At 64.1% G+C, this 16,964-nt stretch overlaps 1 protein-coding gene across 1 annotated transcript; it reads right to left on the reverse strand.

The window, feature by feature from the left end:
* Positions 1-7,793: 7,793 nt before the first annotated feature.
* On the reverse strand, positions 7,794-16,659 carry AKAP17A (A-kinase anchoring protein 17A). The gene is given in 6 exon segments (XM_057719072.1): positions 7,794-9,245; positions 9,247-9,654; positions 10,514-10,754; positions 13,232-13,380; positions 13,928-14,705; positions 16,498-16,659. Coding segments are annotated over 5 exon segments (2,055 nt in total). The 5' UTR covers positions 14,690-14,705; positions 16,498-16,659; the 3' UTR covers positions 7,794-8,750.
* Positions 16,660-16,964: the final 305 nt, after the last annotated feature.

Raw genomic sequence — 16,964 nt, forward strand, 5'->3', positions numbered from 1 at the left:
AATATCCCATGATACTTATATGTGGAATCTAACACATGACACAAATGAACGTATCTACAAAACAGAAACAGACTCACAGACACAGAGAGCAGTCTTGTGGTTGCCGCAAGGCAGGGGAGGGATGGAGTGGGAGTTTGGGATGAGCAGATGCCAACTAGTATATACAGGATACATCAACCACGAGGTCCTGCTGCAGAGCACAGGGGACTCTATTCGACATCCTGGGATAAGCCATCATGGAGAAGAATGTGAAAAGAATGTGTGTGTGTGTGTATATATATGTGTATACACCTGAGTCGCTTTGCTCTGCAGCAGAAATGAACGCAACATTGTACAGCAACTCTACTTCAATAAAATAAACATTTTTCACATCTCTAAGGTAAAGGTAAGCACCAACCTGTGATGTCTGCGGAGGATGCTTTCATGCCTGCGCGGAGAACAGCACGGGGACTTTCCTTCTTGGAGAGACATCCCCTTTCCCGGAGAGAAAAGCCCGTCCTGGGATTCCCAACACGGCTCCTGCGGTAGGAAGATGTGACTTCGCTTCCCCAGAGTCAACCCGAGCATCGAGGGTGCTTCTGTGAAAGGGTCTAAGGACGGCGGCGGGGTGCATCCGCAGACTCGGAGCCTCTGATGACATGAGCACTGAGACATCTTGTTCTCGAGACAGTTGCCCTCACGGTGGGCACCGTCTCCGCCTCAGGACCCGTGACGGGATTTAGGGAAACAGAAGGAACGGGATCCTTTACCTGCCCAGACCCTCAGCCTTCATTGCCTGTGGGAGCCGCCCGGGGGAGGAGCCGTGCAGAGACCTGCACCTGGGCCGGCTCAGACCCCCGTGAATCAGGAAATCAGGCTTTCAGCTTTTCAAACACACCCAGGGCTGACGTGCAAAGAAGACAGGAAATCACAGATTCAGCACGGTCTAGTCAGGAGGTGAGAAATGCTTGCCTCAGTTCCAAAGTACACATTAAAAAAAAAAAAACCAAATACTTAACATCTCTGAGATTGGAATGTTCCACCGGGTTGAAGACGGTCCCCCTAAAATTCGTGGAACCTCAGAAAAGATCTTATTTGGAAAAGGGGTCTCTGCAGGTGTGGTGACGTGAAGGGTCTGAGACGAGCTCCTCCTGGATGAGGGGGGCCCTACAGCCAATGACAGGGTCCTTCTAAGACACAGAAGAGGAGAGACCCAGACACAGAGGAGAAGCCCCGTGAAGACGGAGGCAGAGACGGGAGGGAGGCGGCCACCAGCGCGGGGACGCCTGGAGCCCCCAGACGCTGGAAGAGGCGGGAGGGACCCTGCCCTGGAGCCTCCGGAGGGAGCTCGGCCCTGGGACACCCTGACCTCAGACGTCTGGTCCCCAGGATGGGGGAGGCTGAGTGTTTGTTATTTTAAGTCCCCAGCGTGCGGCCACTTGTCACGGACGCCCCAGGGAACCCACACAGATTTCTTACCGGTAGCGGCGAGTCACGGATCCGAGGTGGACGGCCGGGTTCCTGTTTCAGACGTGCACCCTCACTCTGCATCCTGCAGCAGGTGGGGTCCGAGGGCGAGGAGATACAGAGCCGGCGTGAGGACGACGCGTGAGCAGGAGGGACGCCTGAGCCCGGGAAGGCGGATGAGGGTGGGCGGGGGGTGGGGGCGTGCCTCGCCCTCCCCTGCTCCTCTCCAGACGCCTGGGGAGCTGCACGTGCTCCAGCCCCGGAACAACACCAGCCTCCTGGCCCGTTTCAAAGACTGAGGCGCCCGGGGACTTGCAACGGAGCGGGACCCTGCGGGCCTCCCCGGGACAGACCCCTGCGCCCTGCCCTCTGCTGTAGCTTCTCCCCAAGGCACTTCCTGTCTGACCCACGTTTCCCAAATTGCTTTGCAGGTGCGAAAACCACCACCAGGTGGAAGAAATGAACGACCTGATGACCAGGAGCACGCAGCCCCCAGACCTGAGGCGCCTGAGGACGGATAAGTTAACCCCTGTGACCCCGCCCTGGCACCTCACCGTCCATCAGAGAGATGTGTGCAGGAGCTGATCCTATCGCCTGGGACACCCCCTATCGCACTTTGCCTTTAAAAACGCTTTGCTGACACCCGTCGGGCAGTTTGGGGTTTTTAAGCGCGAGCTCCGTGCTCCTTGCTTGGCTCTGCTGTAAACCTGCACTTTCCTTCACCTCAACCCGCGGTCAGGAGACTCGCGTTACTGTGCGCAGGTGCGCGGACCCAGCTTTGGTTCCGTCAGAGAGTTAGACCAAGAACCCTGGAAAGAAGTCAGACAGAAAGCCAAAACACCATATCCTTAGGTTTTTATTCGTATAAAATGCACATAACATAAAACTGACCATTTTAACCAAAGTGAACAGCTCAGAAGACGTTAGGACTTTCACAGCGCTGTGCGAACACCACCTCCATCGAACACTGTCAGCCCCCCCGAGGAGACCCCGTCCCCTCTCCCAGCCCCTGGAACCCGCTTTCTGTGTCTGTGGACTTGCCCGTTCTGGGCGTTTCCTGTCAATGCAATCACACACGGCGTGTCCTTCTGCGTCTGCCTCCCTCACGGAGCATTGTGTGTTCAAGGTCCATCCACGTGGTAGCCTGTGTCAGAGCCTCCCTCCTTTTCCTGGCTGCATCCTATTCTACTGTGTGCATGGACCCCATGCTGTGTATCCATCCACCCACCCATCCATCCATCATCTATCCACCCCTCCATCCATCCCTCCACCCACGGACCCACCCCTCCACCCACCCTTCCATCCATCTGTCCACCCAGCCACCCACCCATCCATCCACCCCTCCACCCACCCACTCACCCATCCATCCATCCTCCCACCCACCCACCCACCCATCCATCTATCCATGGACACCTGGGCTGTTTCCACATTTAAATGACCACTGTGAATAGTGCTGTTCTGAATATCCCTGTACAAGCATCTCTTAGACGACTGTTTTCAGTTCCTCTGGGTGTACACTCAGCAGTGGGATGACTGGGTCCCATGGTACTTCAGTGTTTAACTTCCTAAGACACTGCTAAACTACTTCCCGCGGCAGCTGCCCTGTTCACATCCCCAGCAGCAGTGCAGGACCCGATTTCTCCACATCCTCATCAGCATCTATTTCCCTCTTATTATTGTCACCAGCGATGACGACTGGCAGCAGTCGCACTCATGTCATTCTAGTGGGTTTTGGTTTTGTTTTGTTTTGTTTAATCGAGCAACCTTTGTTTTCTTAGTTTGGAGCCTGGGAGGCAGGATGATTTCGTTTGCTGCCGTGAAGCAAGAGGGAATGTGATTGGAGAAAGGCGAGTTCAGACGTACTTGGAGATCACCTGGTGTTCGGTACTTGCAAGCAGCTGCGATGCTTCAGACAAGGGGCTGGGAAACAACAGACATTTCCTCCTCGAGGTCCTGGAAGCTGGGTGTCTGAGATCCCGGGGAGGGCAGATGCGAGCGTCTGGTGAGGACCTGCCTTCTGGTTCATGGATGGCCTTTCGAGCCGTGTCCTCACAGGGAGGAAGGGGCGAGGGACCTCTCTGGGGTCTCTTTTATAAGGACACTAGGCCCATCACTGGGGCTCCACCCTCATGACCTCCTCACCTCCCAAAGGCCCCACCTCCAGATACCATCACTTCGGGGGTGAGGGCTTCCACATCTCAATTTGGGGGGAACACAACGTTCCGTCTACAGCACCTGGGCGCCGGCGCTCTGACGGAGCAGTGAGGGTGGTGGGAGTGTGGGGGCAATGCCTGAGTTGGAAAGCAGGAGAGAAGACCCTCCTGCAGGGTTTTTTTTTTTTTTTTTTGATTAATTAATTTATTAATTGGCTGCTTTGAGTCTTCGTTGCTGCACACAGGCTTTGTCTAGCTGCGGCGAGCGGGGGCTACTCTTCGTTGTGGTGCGTGGGCTTCTCATTGCAGTGGCTTCTCTTGTTGCGGAGCATGGACTCTAGGCTCGTGGGTTCTAGAGCACAGGCTCAGTCGTTGTGGCGCCCGGGCTTCGTTGCTCCACAGCATGTGGGATCTTCCTGGACCAGGGCTCAAAGCCATGTCCCCTGCATTGGCAAGTGGATTCTTAACCACTGCGCCACCAGGGAAGTCCTATGCTCTTTTTTTTGTATCATCTACGTTTCCCCAAAATGCAAATGGTGCAATGCTTGGCATATAATAGGCATTAAAAAAGAAATGTTTGCTGCATTCTTTGGAATGTGCCTGATAGAATCGAAACACCCTAGCAATTTAAGAACTATATTCATCCCCATAAAAATGCACAAAATAACAGTGGCTCATGTCATAGGGTCTCCTTTTCTAATTCTATCCAGATCCTCAGCTCACTCCTCTGCCCGTCAGGATTCAGGTCTCTGTGTTTTGTGCTTAGAGATGTGCCTGGCCACCTCACACTGCTGAAGTAAGACACCTATACGTGCAGCTGACGGAGGTTAACCAGCCTGCCTGTGGGTGATCGTTCTGCAATATATACAAACAGCCAATCATTATGCTGTCCACGGGCAACCGATATGTCCATTGTATCTCAGTAAAACTGGAGGAACGTTAAAATGTACACATTGAAATTGGGTCTGAATTAAGTTTCGTGTTTGTTTCTGCTAACAGAAGGCTTTATGTCTTTTCCAATCATTCCTCTGGCTCAGCACGAGCAGGTGTGTAAAGGAAACCTTTGCAGATGGGCAGTGGCGTCCGACTGGAAACGCGTCCTCCGACGAGGGGGACGGGCTCCTCTCGTGATACCTCAGAGTGAACTTCCTCCTCATCTTCCTTGCGTCTGGGGGGCCCTGTTCCTGCGGCTGGTGGGGGCAGAAACCTGGACACGAGGGCGTCATGTCCTTCGTAACAGTCTCCCAGCAGACGCCTCCAGCAGGCCCTCCTTCCTCTCCGCCGTCACCGAGTCACCCCAGACCCACCTCTCCAGGTGACACTGGGAAGCTAGCAGCCGTGTCACCTCGGGGAGCAGAGCGCATCTAAGAGGAGGGAGGAGGAACGGTGCCCCCGTGGGGGCCGGGACAGGGGAGCGGAAAGGGATGCCGGAGGCACTCGCCCAGGACCATCCGTTACAAGAGCAACTTTAGAAAGAAGCTGAGGACCTAGAAACGGACCCGATGCCCTTCAAACAGTCCCTGCATCGAGGACCCCGTGAGCTGCCACAAAACCCCAGGTGGGGGACTGCAGGGCAAAGACAGGAACTGGGCAATGTGGCAAGACGGCAGCCCAGGTGACTCCGCTGAGGGCGTGGGTTTCCTCCGTGCGTGCTGAGCTGGGATGTGCATGGTGAGGAAAAAGCAAGTGCCCGGACGGGCGCGTGATGGTTGCAGCAATGACGACCTCCTCTTTGCCAAGACGTTAGAAATCCACGTAAATAAGCAAGCGCAAAACACACGCAGGTCAAAAACCCCTTCATGCTGATAGCTGCCTTCTAGGCAACTTTGCAGGGGTGAGGATGGTGGTGAAAGGGGTGAATCAACTTCCCGGCACCGTGTGGATCCCCTTCTTCACCTGGGTCCTCCCTGAGAACTTGTGTTCTGTCACTTCCCAAGCTGTCCTCGAGTGCAGCTCGCTGGGCTCCAGGGGACACGAGAGCCAGAGTCCAGTCCCAAATCCCAGACCACCTGGTGACCCCCAGGCCCTCGGGTCTGGAGAACAGCTCCACCGACCACGGTCACCTAGAAAGAGGCTCAGCACAAAATGCTATGAGACAGACAGACAAGGAGGAGCAAACCTCCCGTTCACCCCAGAAGCTGGCGGGACCACCTTCTGATTCCTCAATAAACGTGTTCCTTAGTTACCCCCTGCCCCATTACAACCTAGTCACCTCAGAACTAAGAAAAACCATGGTTCGTTTGTAGAGAGAAAATCCAATCAGTCATGAACGTGTTTCGATTAATCTCCATTATCTACCGCTAACAACTCCCACAGAAAACAAGAGAGCTTTCAGAAAATACATAAAAGCACACTTCTCCCCTGGTACCTATAGGGATTGGTCCTAGGACCCACCTCTGGTACTGAAATCCACCGATGCTCAAGTCCCACAGTCCACCTCCCGTATCCATGGTTACGCACGCATGGAATCAACCAACCGTGGTTGGTAAGCATAGTATTCAACCTGCGGTTTGTTCAATCTGGGGACGTGGAACCCACGGATAAGGGTTGATTGCGCTGGTAACCTGGGAAATCCCAACCTAAGTCACAAGGATGACATGTGTCTCAACCTGAGATGAGTCCAAATGACCAGGATCCCAGATGGGTAGGACGGGGGCTCTTCACCGGGTCCCCATCACGTTGGCCTCACAGAAGAGGGGCTGGGGGAAACGGTTCCAAACCAGGCTCCCAAATCCTCCCTCATAACCCTGTTGCATCTGAACGTGTCTGCGACGTCACAACAAAGAACTACAGTCCCCTCCTCTGCAGAGCTTGGCCTGAAGACAGAGAACTGTGCCTTACGCCAACACCTTCTTTTCCCCTGACATCCTTGGAGGCCGTGTACCCGTCTAGCAGACGCGTACACGTCACGCACGCCTCTACCCTTCCCATTCCTTTCCTCCCCGCTTACCACCAAGCGGACTTCAGGACGAGGAAAATTATCGAGGTAAAGAGGGGCACTGCAGATGACCAAGGAGCCAGTTCTGCGAGGCGACGTGACCATCCTTAACACGTATGCAACTCGGAACGCAACGTCAAACACAAAAGGCAGAAACGGACAGGACTTTGAGGAGAACGAGATGCACCTGCTGCTGCGGTTGGCGACGTCAATGCCACCTCAGAAACCGACAGACCCAGCAGGTGCAGGTCCGGTCGGTCCGGGAGGATCGGCCCGGGCAGCGTCATGAGCCCTCTGCCTTCTGCCGCGTAGCTCAGCCGTGTGGGAGCTGGAATATGCACGATCAACGCAACGCGTTTAGAATTCAGATGCCTGAATCTCGTCCACAGCGACGCCTCCCCTGACCTCAGACCCTCCGACTTCAGAGACCTCCTCTGACCCCCCAGAGGCCTCCCTTCACGTCAGAGACCTCCCCTGCATGCACACACACCACCACGTGGCCTTCTCCTCGTTCCCGTATTTGCTCCTTCAGGTTCCCCGCGGTTCAAGGGGCCTGTCTCATGTAGCACCATATCCTGGGCACCCACCCAGAGCAACACCCAGGCCCCGCTTTCTCAGAGCTGCTGATGGAGGAAAAAACGCTCCGTGCCAGGCGGCAGGAACCCTGCCGCGGCTGACCGGGCTTCCCGAGGGGCGTCTCCAGTCACTGGGCGTCTGCGCACGCCTTGCACCCACAGCTCGGCGGGTGACAGACCAGACAAACGCCAGTGCAGAGAAGGAAAGTGCAAGTCTGTTGGGCCGACCTGAGGTTCTGAGGATGACGTGGCTGCGGTGCAAAAGACGTGTGGCTGCGGTGGAAAAGACGTATGGCCACCCTCCACGTGCTGAGGAGATCTGCATTTGACTTAAACACAGACAGACGGAGGGATCCCTGCAGCACGGGTCCCAGCACCTACCTGCTACCTCGGCTCAAGGTGAGAAAAGATCCACTTTCTTTAAGTCATTTTTTTTTCTAATGGCACTTTAGCTTCAAAAAGACTGCTTTTGCGAACTTGCTACACTGCACGTTCCTGGTAAACAAACCGAAAGAGTCTCAGGACCTATGTTCTCCTCCAGGAGTTATTGTACCATAGTCACAGCACATGAAATGAATCTAGAAATCAGCGAGTGATTTCAAACATGCCAAAGTACACTCACCTCGATGAGGTAGCCCAAAGAACTTAAAAACAAGAGAACAACACATAAGTACGGGAGCATGAGTTCACTGGAAAAGATTTTTATTTCACCATAAAAATGCAAACTGGAATAAACAACATCTTTCCTAAGGTGGACGTTACAGCTATTTTTAAGTATCTCTGAGCTTCGCTTGGAGAAGCTGACGATTACAAAATGTAACAAGTTTGCAGCCTCAAATCTGTTTGAAACGATCCGAGTAAAAATAATTTAGCAAAACGGCTCCTTAAAAAAACCACACAAGCTAACCTTCACTAGAAACCAAAGCTAATTTTAACCAGTCTTTTTTTTTACGCTGAATTACTTGAATCTGTAAAAAGTGAGTATCTGTGACGCCTCTGCACCACTTCTGCAGCTGCCCACACCTTCAAAAGACGGCAGGTCCGGGTTTCCACGCGACAGAACACGCTGCTCCCTCGCTGACGACTTCAACGCCCCGCCACCGCTTTCCTTTGGCATCCTACCCAAACTCCGTTCCCAGTCTCTTAAACTTACAAAACAGCGAAAAAAAAACGAAAACCGAAGAAACACCTCCAGGGTGAGGCTTCCTCTTTCCAATGCCCTGTGGGGCTGTGGCCGCCACAGTGGACAGTCCAACCCCAAGACGTGACAGGCGGCTGCCATGCAGTCAGTGCGAGAGCCACCTCCGAGCAGGTGCAGGGACCCTGCGCTGCTGGCCTGTGCACCCGGTGGGTCTTGCAATCCTCCTGGCAGGCGGTCTGTGCCTTCCTCCTGATTCAGAGAGGACTGGCGACCTTAAAGCTATTGGATCCACGGTTTTAAGGGAAACTAAAGCTCGCGATTGACGATGAGGCCTGTGAACTCGGGCCGTGGCCGTGGAGGCAAGGAGCCTGGCGGGGCTGCCATCCTGGCCAGGGGGCTCCCCGGGTGTGCGCGGCGGGCAGAGCCAGCAGAGGAGCCGCAGGACATGCGCTCCCTGGGCCTGGTCCTGGCAGATGGCAGCCTGGGCCCGCCCTGCATTACCTGTTCCAGGTGCTGCGGTGCCGGCTGGGGGAGCCCGAGCGCGACCGCTCGCTGCGCCGGTGGCGGCTGCGCTTCCTGCCCGAGCTGCCCCTGCGGTCCCGGCTCCTCTCCCGCCCGTGCCGGTCTCTGCTGCGGGACCTCCCGGACTGGCCCTGCCCAGGGCTGGCGCTGCGCCGGCGGGGGCTGCCGTCCTGCTGCGCGTGCTTCTTGTGGGGCCGCCGCTCCTTCTGCAGCCCCCCGTCCGCGCCCTCGCGGCTGCCCGCCCGCCGCTGCCGGCTGCGCTCGCGCTGGTGCCTATCGGCGCTGCCCCGGTCCCCGCCGGCCCGGCCGCGGCCCCCGCTGGGCTCGCGGTTGCACTTGTCTTGCTCGGAGTGGCCGTCCTTCCTGGGTGCGCCCTGGTCGCAGGCGGCGGGCGCGACCTTGGGCTGCGGCGTGTTGTCGGGGATGCAGGCGAGCACGCCCGGGCACCTCTTCTCCGAGGGACCGTCGTCGTCGTCGTCGGGGGCGGCCGCGCGGGGATCCGGGCCCTCCCCCGCCCGGGGCCCCCTCGGCCACGCCGCCGTTCACGTGCCGGGGCGGGGGCGGGCTGGGCGCGGCGGGCGCGGGGAGCAGCGCGGCGGCGCCGGCCGACACGCTGTGCAGGATGTCCAGCACGGGCTGCAGCAGCGCGGCGTGCGAGGCGCCCAGCTCGGCGGGGGCGCGCGGGCCGTCCGCCTGCCTGCTAAGCAGGATGCTGAGCAGGCGCTCCCGCAGCTCGCGCTCGCGGCGCTGCAGGCCCAGCGCGCGCTCCTTCTCCTCCTCCACGCGCCGCAGCTCCGCCTCCTGCAGCCGCCGCCGCTCCTCCTGCTGGCGCAGGCGCCGCGTCTCCTCCCGCCGCTCCTGCTGCTGCAGCTTCGCGGCCTGCGGACAGAGGAGGCGTCTCAGCCGCGCCCCGCGCCCACCTGGACGCCCGAGGCGGCGCGGGCCCTGCACACAGACGGCTGAGGGGCCCCGGGCGCCACGCCGCCAGCAGCCGGGAGGAGAGCCCCGGACGGGTGCGGGGCACTGCCCAAGGCGGGCCTCCTGGCGGCCGGGTCGCCTCGCCGGCCACGGGGAGCGGAGGCGCCGGCGCGGGAGGCGCGGGGCCGGGCCTGCTCAGGGTCTTCAATATTCACCATGAACTAGAACACGCTGCCACAGGTCTCAGCGCGCCCGCCACGCTCCTTCCCGCGGACGGATCACAACTGGAACCAGACAACAGGTTAGGGTCGCCCCGCGCCCGCCGCCGGGGCCCGCGGCCCGCCTGCGCACTAGCGGCGCCCGGCCAGGTCCAGCCGCGGCCCCAGCCCGGCTCGCAGGGGTGAACGGCCGGGCCTCCGGGCGGGACGGAGGAGCTGGCGGGGTAAGCGGGAGGCCGCCCGCACCGCGCGGCTGAGACCTGCCAGCTGTGCAGCTGCGCAGCTGTGGGGGGGGGGGGGGGGGGGGGGCGGTGTGGCCCGGCTCCAGCCCCTGGCTTCCCCCGGCCCCGGCGCGCCCTGCGCATCCTCAAGGCCCACGACGGCTGAGCGGACGGGGCCCGAGCCCCGTGGCCCCAGCGGGAGCAGGAGCGGGAGGAGCGCGCCGGGCCGGGCGGGCGACCCTCTGCGGGCCCCGGCCCCGCGAGGACGCGGACGCGCAGCCGGGCCGGGAGCCGCGGCGCCCCGGCGTCGCCCCCGCGGCCAGCGCCCCGGGCCGGGAGCAGGCAGGCGACGTGCGCGCGCGCGCGCGCGGCCCGCGGTACCTTGGCGCGGCTCAGCAGCTCGGCCACCAGCCGGATGGACTGCAGGTTGCGCTGGGCCAGCAGCAGCTTGCGCTCCTCCAGCCGGATCTTCGCCTGCAGCTGCCGCTGCTCCGCCGCCTGCAGCTTCTCCAGCTTCTTCTGGCTGCGGCGCAGCTCGCGGTCCCGCTGCTTCCGCGCACGCCGCCGCAGCTTCTCCTCGCGCTTGCGCCCGCGCTCCTGCTCCTCCAGCTCCTTCTGCTTCCTGCGCCAGCGGGCAAGACACGCGGCCGCGTGAGCGCCCCGGGGGAAGGGGCGCGGGACACGTGCCCTCAGCGCTCGGTCCCCAGAGGAACCTCAGCGGCATGCGAGGACCCGAGGGGCGCAGGGCGCACGGGTCAAGTTTTTCTGTCGTTCGAGGGAGAGTCTCGCTAAGCAGGATCCCAGCCCAGAGAAATGGAGGCAGGGATGGAGGGACAGACAGACAGCGCACACGGGTCACAAGCGGAGTCCTGAACAAGGTGCGCGCGCTGATGGGGGGGTGGCGACGGGCGGGCCGGGAGAGGGCTGCAGCGGCGCGCGGGGAGGCGGGGCCCCTGCACGGCCCTGGCCGCACGCGCCCCACGCACAGAGGGGAGACCCCGGCCCGGCCACTCCCCTCCCGGGAACCCGCGGGCCCCGAGCACGACGCAGGCGGCAACGTACAGGGCCGCGGGCGGGTTCCGGAAGCACCGCGCTAAGAGCGAGACCAAGCACAAGAGACCGCACCTCACAGCCTTCAGTACGAAATCGTGTGAAAAGCAGAGACACGGCGAGGCAAACCCGCCCGGTCTGCTCTGCGCGCCCGATCAAGGAGTCCCTACAGCACAGGGCGCCTGGGGAGACCCTGCGAGGTCACGGCGCGCACGCCCCTCGCAGGCAGCGACGGCTGCGCGCACACCCTCGCACCACAGCCGCCAGCTCAGACCCTGACGACACCCTTTCCTCGTCCACAAACAAGGGTCCCCCCGCAAGCAGGGTGGACCCAGACCCCCAGGGAGAGTGGGAAGACCGAGGGACGTGTGCACAGGGCACCCCCGCGCCTCCCTTGGGCTTCCAACCGCATGGCGTCACGGGCGGGGCCGGCACAGCGGCGGAGCCAGGCTGCCCCGGGCAGGAGGAGACACAGGAGACGCCCGAGGCCAGGGGGGCACTGTGCGCGGAAGGACCAACATCACCCCAAGGCGCCGGGCCCGCAGACGCCCCCAGAGACCGCAGCACCGAGGCTGGGCGCACGCGGGGCTGCGGGAGAGCTCGAGAGCGCGGGCGTCCAGCAGGCCACACGGCTAGAGGCCTCCACACCACGTGTGCGGCAAGAGCTGCGGGCGTCGCGGCCTCCCAGGGCCCCACGGGACCACAGCCTTCAGCGGCGGTGCTGCGGGCCCACGAGCTGCCACGGCCGAGAACGGGACGGTGGCCGGCTGCACCCTCTCCCTACAACAGCACGGGCCCCAGAGACGTGCGCCCGCCACAGGAGCAGACACGAGGCTCCCGGGCCCAGCCTCCACGCGGGCCTCCGGCGGGGCCGGCCGGGCTCGGCCTCCCAGCCCTGCCCACCCGAGCGCACCCTGGGCACGCCCGGCCCCACCGCACGTCCGAGGCCAGCCCTCCGCCCTCACGGCAGAGGCCCCGCCGGCTGTGAGCTGGTGTCCCCACCAGGACGTCTTCTGCCGTCTGTCCTCAAGGGCCGCCCTCTGTCCCGTGTCCCCACCATTAAGGTCAAGGACATTGCCTTTACCGAGACCTCAGCGCTGCTTTCAGGGAGGCTGTGGGGTAACGTGTACGGCCCCCAGGTCCAGGGCCCGTGGTCAGTCGATCTTGCAAGAAGGAGGCCCGGTGCTGCCCGCGGGGGGTGGGCAGACACTGCGGCCTGGCTCAGTGCGCGCGCGCGCCCCCCGCCCAGGGCCGCCTCCCGAGCACGGCCACGCCGCGAGCTCGTCCTGCGCTGCCCTGCCGGGCGCCCGGCCCGCGGTCCACGCCCACGGCCTCGCTCCGGGGCCCCGGACCCCCGACCCACGTCCACAGCCTCGCCCGCTGCCCGGCCGGCCCCGCCTCCCCGGGGGAGCCGCGGCGACAACGGCGGCCGCGTCTGGCCCCACCCCCCGCACACACGTCTCCGCCTCTGTGTCCGTGCTACCGGCGACGGACGGAAGACAGAACAGGAACCCGACAGCCGGGGCAAGAGGCGAGCCCGTTCGGCCAACGGGGAAACAGCCAGGCGGGCGAGGGATGAGGGGCGCGGGCGGCGCATGCCTAGGACTGAACCCTCCAAGAAGCACACGCCCGAAACCCTGCCTGCAGCACACGACGTGCACACACACGCGGGGGAGACACCACTGTTGCCCAGAACTCGGGCAGCACGGCTGCCAGGCTGCGCTCACCACCCGCAGAGAGCGGAGCGCGGGGCAGAGGGCGCGGCCAAGGCCGCCTCCAGACACCCGCCCGCCCTCCGTTCACGGCCAAGAGCCGGTGCCCGTGTCAGCAGGCCCCGTGCCGGCGCCCGGGAGGCTCGGGGGGAGGGCCTGGTCCGGGCACCAGGGCAGCGGCGCGCGGGAAGCAGTGGGTGCTGGGGGGGGGGGGGGGGGCGCCCGCGCCCACGGGGTGTCCAGCGGCCCCCACGCGCGCACACGGACGTGCACGGACGCGCGCGCGCACGCACGGGGGCAGCGCGGGCGCCCCAGGGCCCGGCCCGGCCGCACGCACCTCTCCTCGGCCCTCTGCCTCTCCTCCGCCTCCTTCTCCCGGCGCTTCTGCTCCTCCCGCTGCTGCTCCAGCTCCTGAAGCTTCTGCCGCTCGAGCTGCCGCTTCCTGATGGACGCGTCGCTCAGGTGTTTGGTCGAGTCGAAGGACACCTGGAGAGGCAGCACCGGGAGGGTCGGGCGGGGCCGCGCCCCGAGAGCGGCCTTCGCGCAGGGAGAGAGCCGCGTGCGAGGCTGGCGCCCCCAGACCCACCGCAGGGGAGGGGCTCCCGGGACGCCCCCCCGCCCCCCCCCCCCAGTGACCTGCAGCCCCGATCAGCGCTGGGGACCCAGCTGCTCCCGGGGAGGCCCGTCCCCCGGGCACACGACGCACCCGGGGGCGGGACGGGCCTGCCCCAGCGCAGGCGGGCACCTCGCCCCCTCTCCTCCTGCTCTGGCCCCGCGGACGGCTGCCAGCGGGCCCGCGCCTTCCCCGCCCAGGGGCCCAGCTGCTCTGCCGGGACGGCTGCAAAGCCGGCTCAAGGCAGTGTCCACCGCTACAAGACACCGTCGTCTCGTCCAAAGGGACGCTTGGGGGCCCGGGCCGGCCGCGGCTCCTCCCAGCGCAGCCCCGGGACGGCGTGCGCTCCCCCACGCTCTCCCGCGCACGGGAGCGCGGGGCCGCCGCCTCGCCCCGCCACCGCCCGGGCCCCGCGCGCACCTTGATGTTGCAGGCCACAGCCTTGCCGTCCTCGCCCTTGTACATCAGCTTCATGCCGCGCAGAGCGCCCATGGCCTGGATGAAGCCGGCGTACTCGCGGTACTGCACGTAGGCCTCGAAGTTGAGGTGGCCCCCGAAGCTGAAGGTGTGGAAGTTGCGGCCGGTCATCTCCTCGCGGTAGGGGTCCAGCATGGGGATGTCCACGTGGCGGATGGCGCCGAAGCGCTCGAACACGCGCACCAGCACCTCCTCGCTGGGCTTCTCCGAGCCCGACTCCTTCAGCGCGAACCACTTGCAGGGCAGCCCCTCCAGGTGGATGGTGTCGGGCCGCTCGCCCGGCAGCGTCTCGTTCATGTCCTTGGCATCGCGGAAGAAGGAGTCCCAGTCGTGGCGCGTGGGGAAGTCGATCTTGAACTCGGCGGCGCGCACCTTGAGGATGTCGGAGAAGCCGCTGAGCTTGATGGTCTTGCCGTCCAGGCAGGCCAGGAAGGACTTGACGAGGCTCTTGTTCTCCACCTCGCCCTCGAAGCGGATGAAGTCCATGGTGCTCTTGGCGATGCGCAGCGTGGAGAACTGGTGGCTGTGCACCATGCCCTTGAGCCGCTCCATCACCTCCCAGTTGGAGATGGACTTGCCCGGCTGCTTCAGCTGCGGCAGCGCCACGCTGATGGTCATCTTCGTGATGGGCTTCAGGTACAGGCCGTGCGGGGCGCACAGCTCCACCGCCTCAGACGTGTCGTGCACGATGGTGGCCGCGGCCATCGCCGGCGCCTGGGGCCTGAAACACACACGGGCGCGCGCGGGGTCAGGCCCGGGGCAGGGAGGCACGTGTGCCCTCTGCCCGTCAGACACGGCGCTGTCTACGCAGGGACAGGCCCTCAGCCCGAGACGTCGGCGCTTTCGATCAGGTTACACGACGGCAGGGAACCCGGCCTGACCGAATTTTTAGGCAACAGTGGCTGTCCCAAACCCCCAGCCGTGCTGACCTGCTCCACGTACCCAGGGCTGGGGCGGCGGGGTGGGGTCCCTGCCCTCGGTGTACCCGCGACAGGGAGCCCCGTCCACCACCTCCACCGGACCCTGCAGGGAGCTCGCTGGGGAAGAGACAGCCCAGAACAGGCATCGGGGAGGGTCTGTGGAGAAGGAGGACGCCCTGCGTTTCCACTGAAGAAACAGGAAGTTAGTTTCAGGCTGAAAAAACAGCTGAGGGCCATCGACTTCAGTATCTCCACTGCGAGCGGACGCACCCTCTCTGGGCCCAGATAAACGCTAGAAGTGACAGGGCCTTTCCGAAGCCGGGGGCGCGGAACCACCTGCACCCTCCTCCCCTCCTCAACCCGCTCCTCCCTACCCGTCCAACAAGTGCCTGCTTCTGGAAAGCCAGGCCGAAACCCCAAACAACATGGGTGGCGGCCTCGGGCTGGCCGTCCATGCGCCTGCCCGCCAACTCTCAGAGCTTCCTACCCAGACCTGGGAGGAGCCCCCGAGATTGGGGGCTGCGGGGGGTGTCCCAGCTGGAAGGCAGAGCCACGTGAGAGAGTCAGGGGCACCGGTGAGGGGCTCTGGCCTGGGCTGAGACCTCCGACCACCCTCCCCAACAGGACCCCAAAGGCCACAGCCACAGCCTGAACCAGAGACCCGGGACCCCCCACAGCCTGCGGGGACCCCTGGTATTCGCAGCTTCCCTGGCCGCCTGGACACGACCCCCAGCTGCTGCGCTGCCCTGATATCCCAAGCCGCCCCTACACAGTCCGCAGTACCTCCAGCCCCTCCAACCGCCCCCCCCACCAGCTCCCGCCTTCCCTGTCCCCAGCCACCCCTGTCGTCCCGGGATGCCCCTCCACCCCCATTAACCTCGGCACCCCCAGCCCCTCCGCACAGCATCCTTACCCAAAAGCAAGAGCCCCCACCTCTCCCGCACCGGCCCTGCACCCCCGCCCACCCCCAATGATACCCGTGGCCCCCTGGGAACACGCATCTCCCCAGCTGCCTCTGGCTCCTCTCCCAGCCCGTGGGGCCCCCGCTCCCAGCCCCCTTGTCCTCTCCCCCAAGATCCCCGGAGACCCCGGCCCTCCGCACCTGGTCCCTCCAGATGCCCCGCACCCGGCTCTACGGAGACATCGGCCCCACCCCCACCCCCGCGTCGAGACCCCGCCCCCAGGCCCACAAGAGCCCCGCCCCCGGCCGGCCGCCCGCAGACCCCTGTCTGAGGCCCTCGCCTCTGGGGTTCCGGTCCCGAGAACCCCGCAGACCCCGGCCCTCGGTACGCCGGCCCCCGGGACCCCCGCCCCCAGGCTCCCAAGACCCCGGCCCCCCCCCCCCCCCCCGCCAAGGCCCCGGGACCCCGCCCCCAAGGCCCCGGGACCCCGCTCCCAGGCCCCCGAGACCCCGCCCCCCCCGCCAAGGCCCCGGGACCCCGCCCCCAAGGCCCCGGGACCCCGCTCCCAGGCCCCCCAGGCCCCCGAGACCCCGGCCCCCGGGACCCCCCCCACCCCAGGCCCCCGAGACCCCGCCCCCGGGCCCCCACCCCCGCCGGCTCGCGGGCCGAGGAGGCTGCTGGCGGCGCTTACCGGCGCGGGGCTCCGCCTGCGTCCCAGGCCGCCGCCGCCGCCGCCGCCCTGGCCCCAGCTCTCCGCGGGCCCCGACAACCCCGGCAGGCGCGGCCTCCCCGCCCGGCGCCGCCACCGTCTCGCCGGGAGGCTCCCCCGACGCAAACCGCCGCTGCCGCTGCCGCCCGCCCCTGTGACGCACTTCCGCTTCCGGTGCGGGGGCCCGCGGAAGCGGCCGCGCGGCGGCACCCGGTTTCTCCTCCAGGTCCTGGCCCCGCCCCCACAGGCGGGACTTCCGGGGACGAGGTGGGGGGGGCGATTAGCGCCGGCGGGCCCGGGCTTCGCACTGCGCGTGCGCGCGCCCACCCCTCCCCCCACGCCTCTACCTGTGCTCAGGTCCAGGCGGAGGCCGCACCTGGGCACGGAGTGCGAGGCCTCCTGACTTAGGCCCGGGGCCAGGTGTTTGGCCCTAAATTATTGTTACAATT

This window comes from Hippopotamus amphibius, chromosome X (assembly GCF_030028045.1).
Source record: "Hippopotamus amphibius kiboko isolate mHipAmp2 chromosome X, mHipAmp2.hap2, whole genome shotgun sequence".
In the NCBI taxonomy this organism is placed as follows: domain Eukaryota; kingdom Metazoa; phylum Chordata; class Mammalia; order Artiodactyla; family Hippopotamidae; genus Hippopotamus; species Hippopotamus amphibius.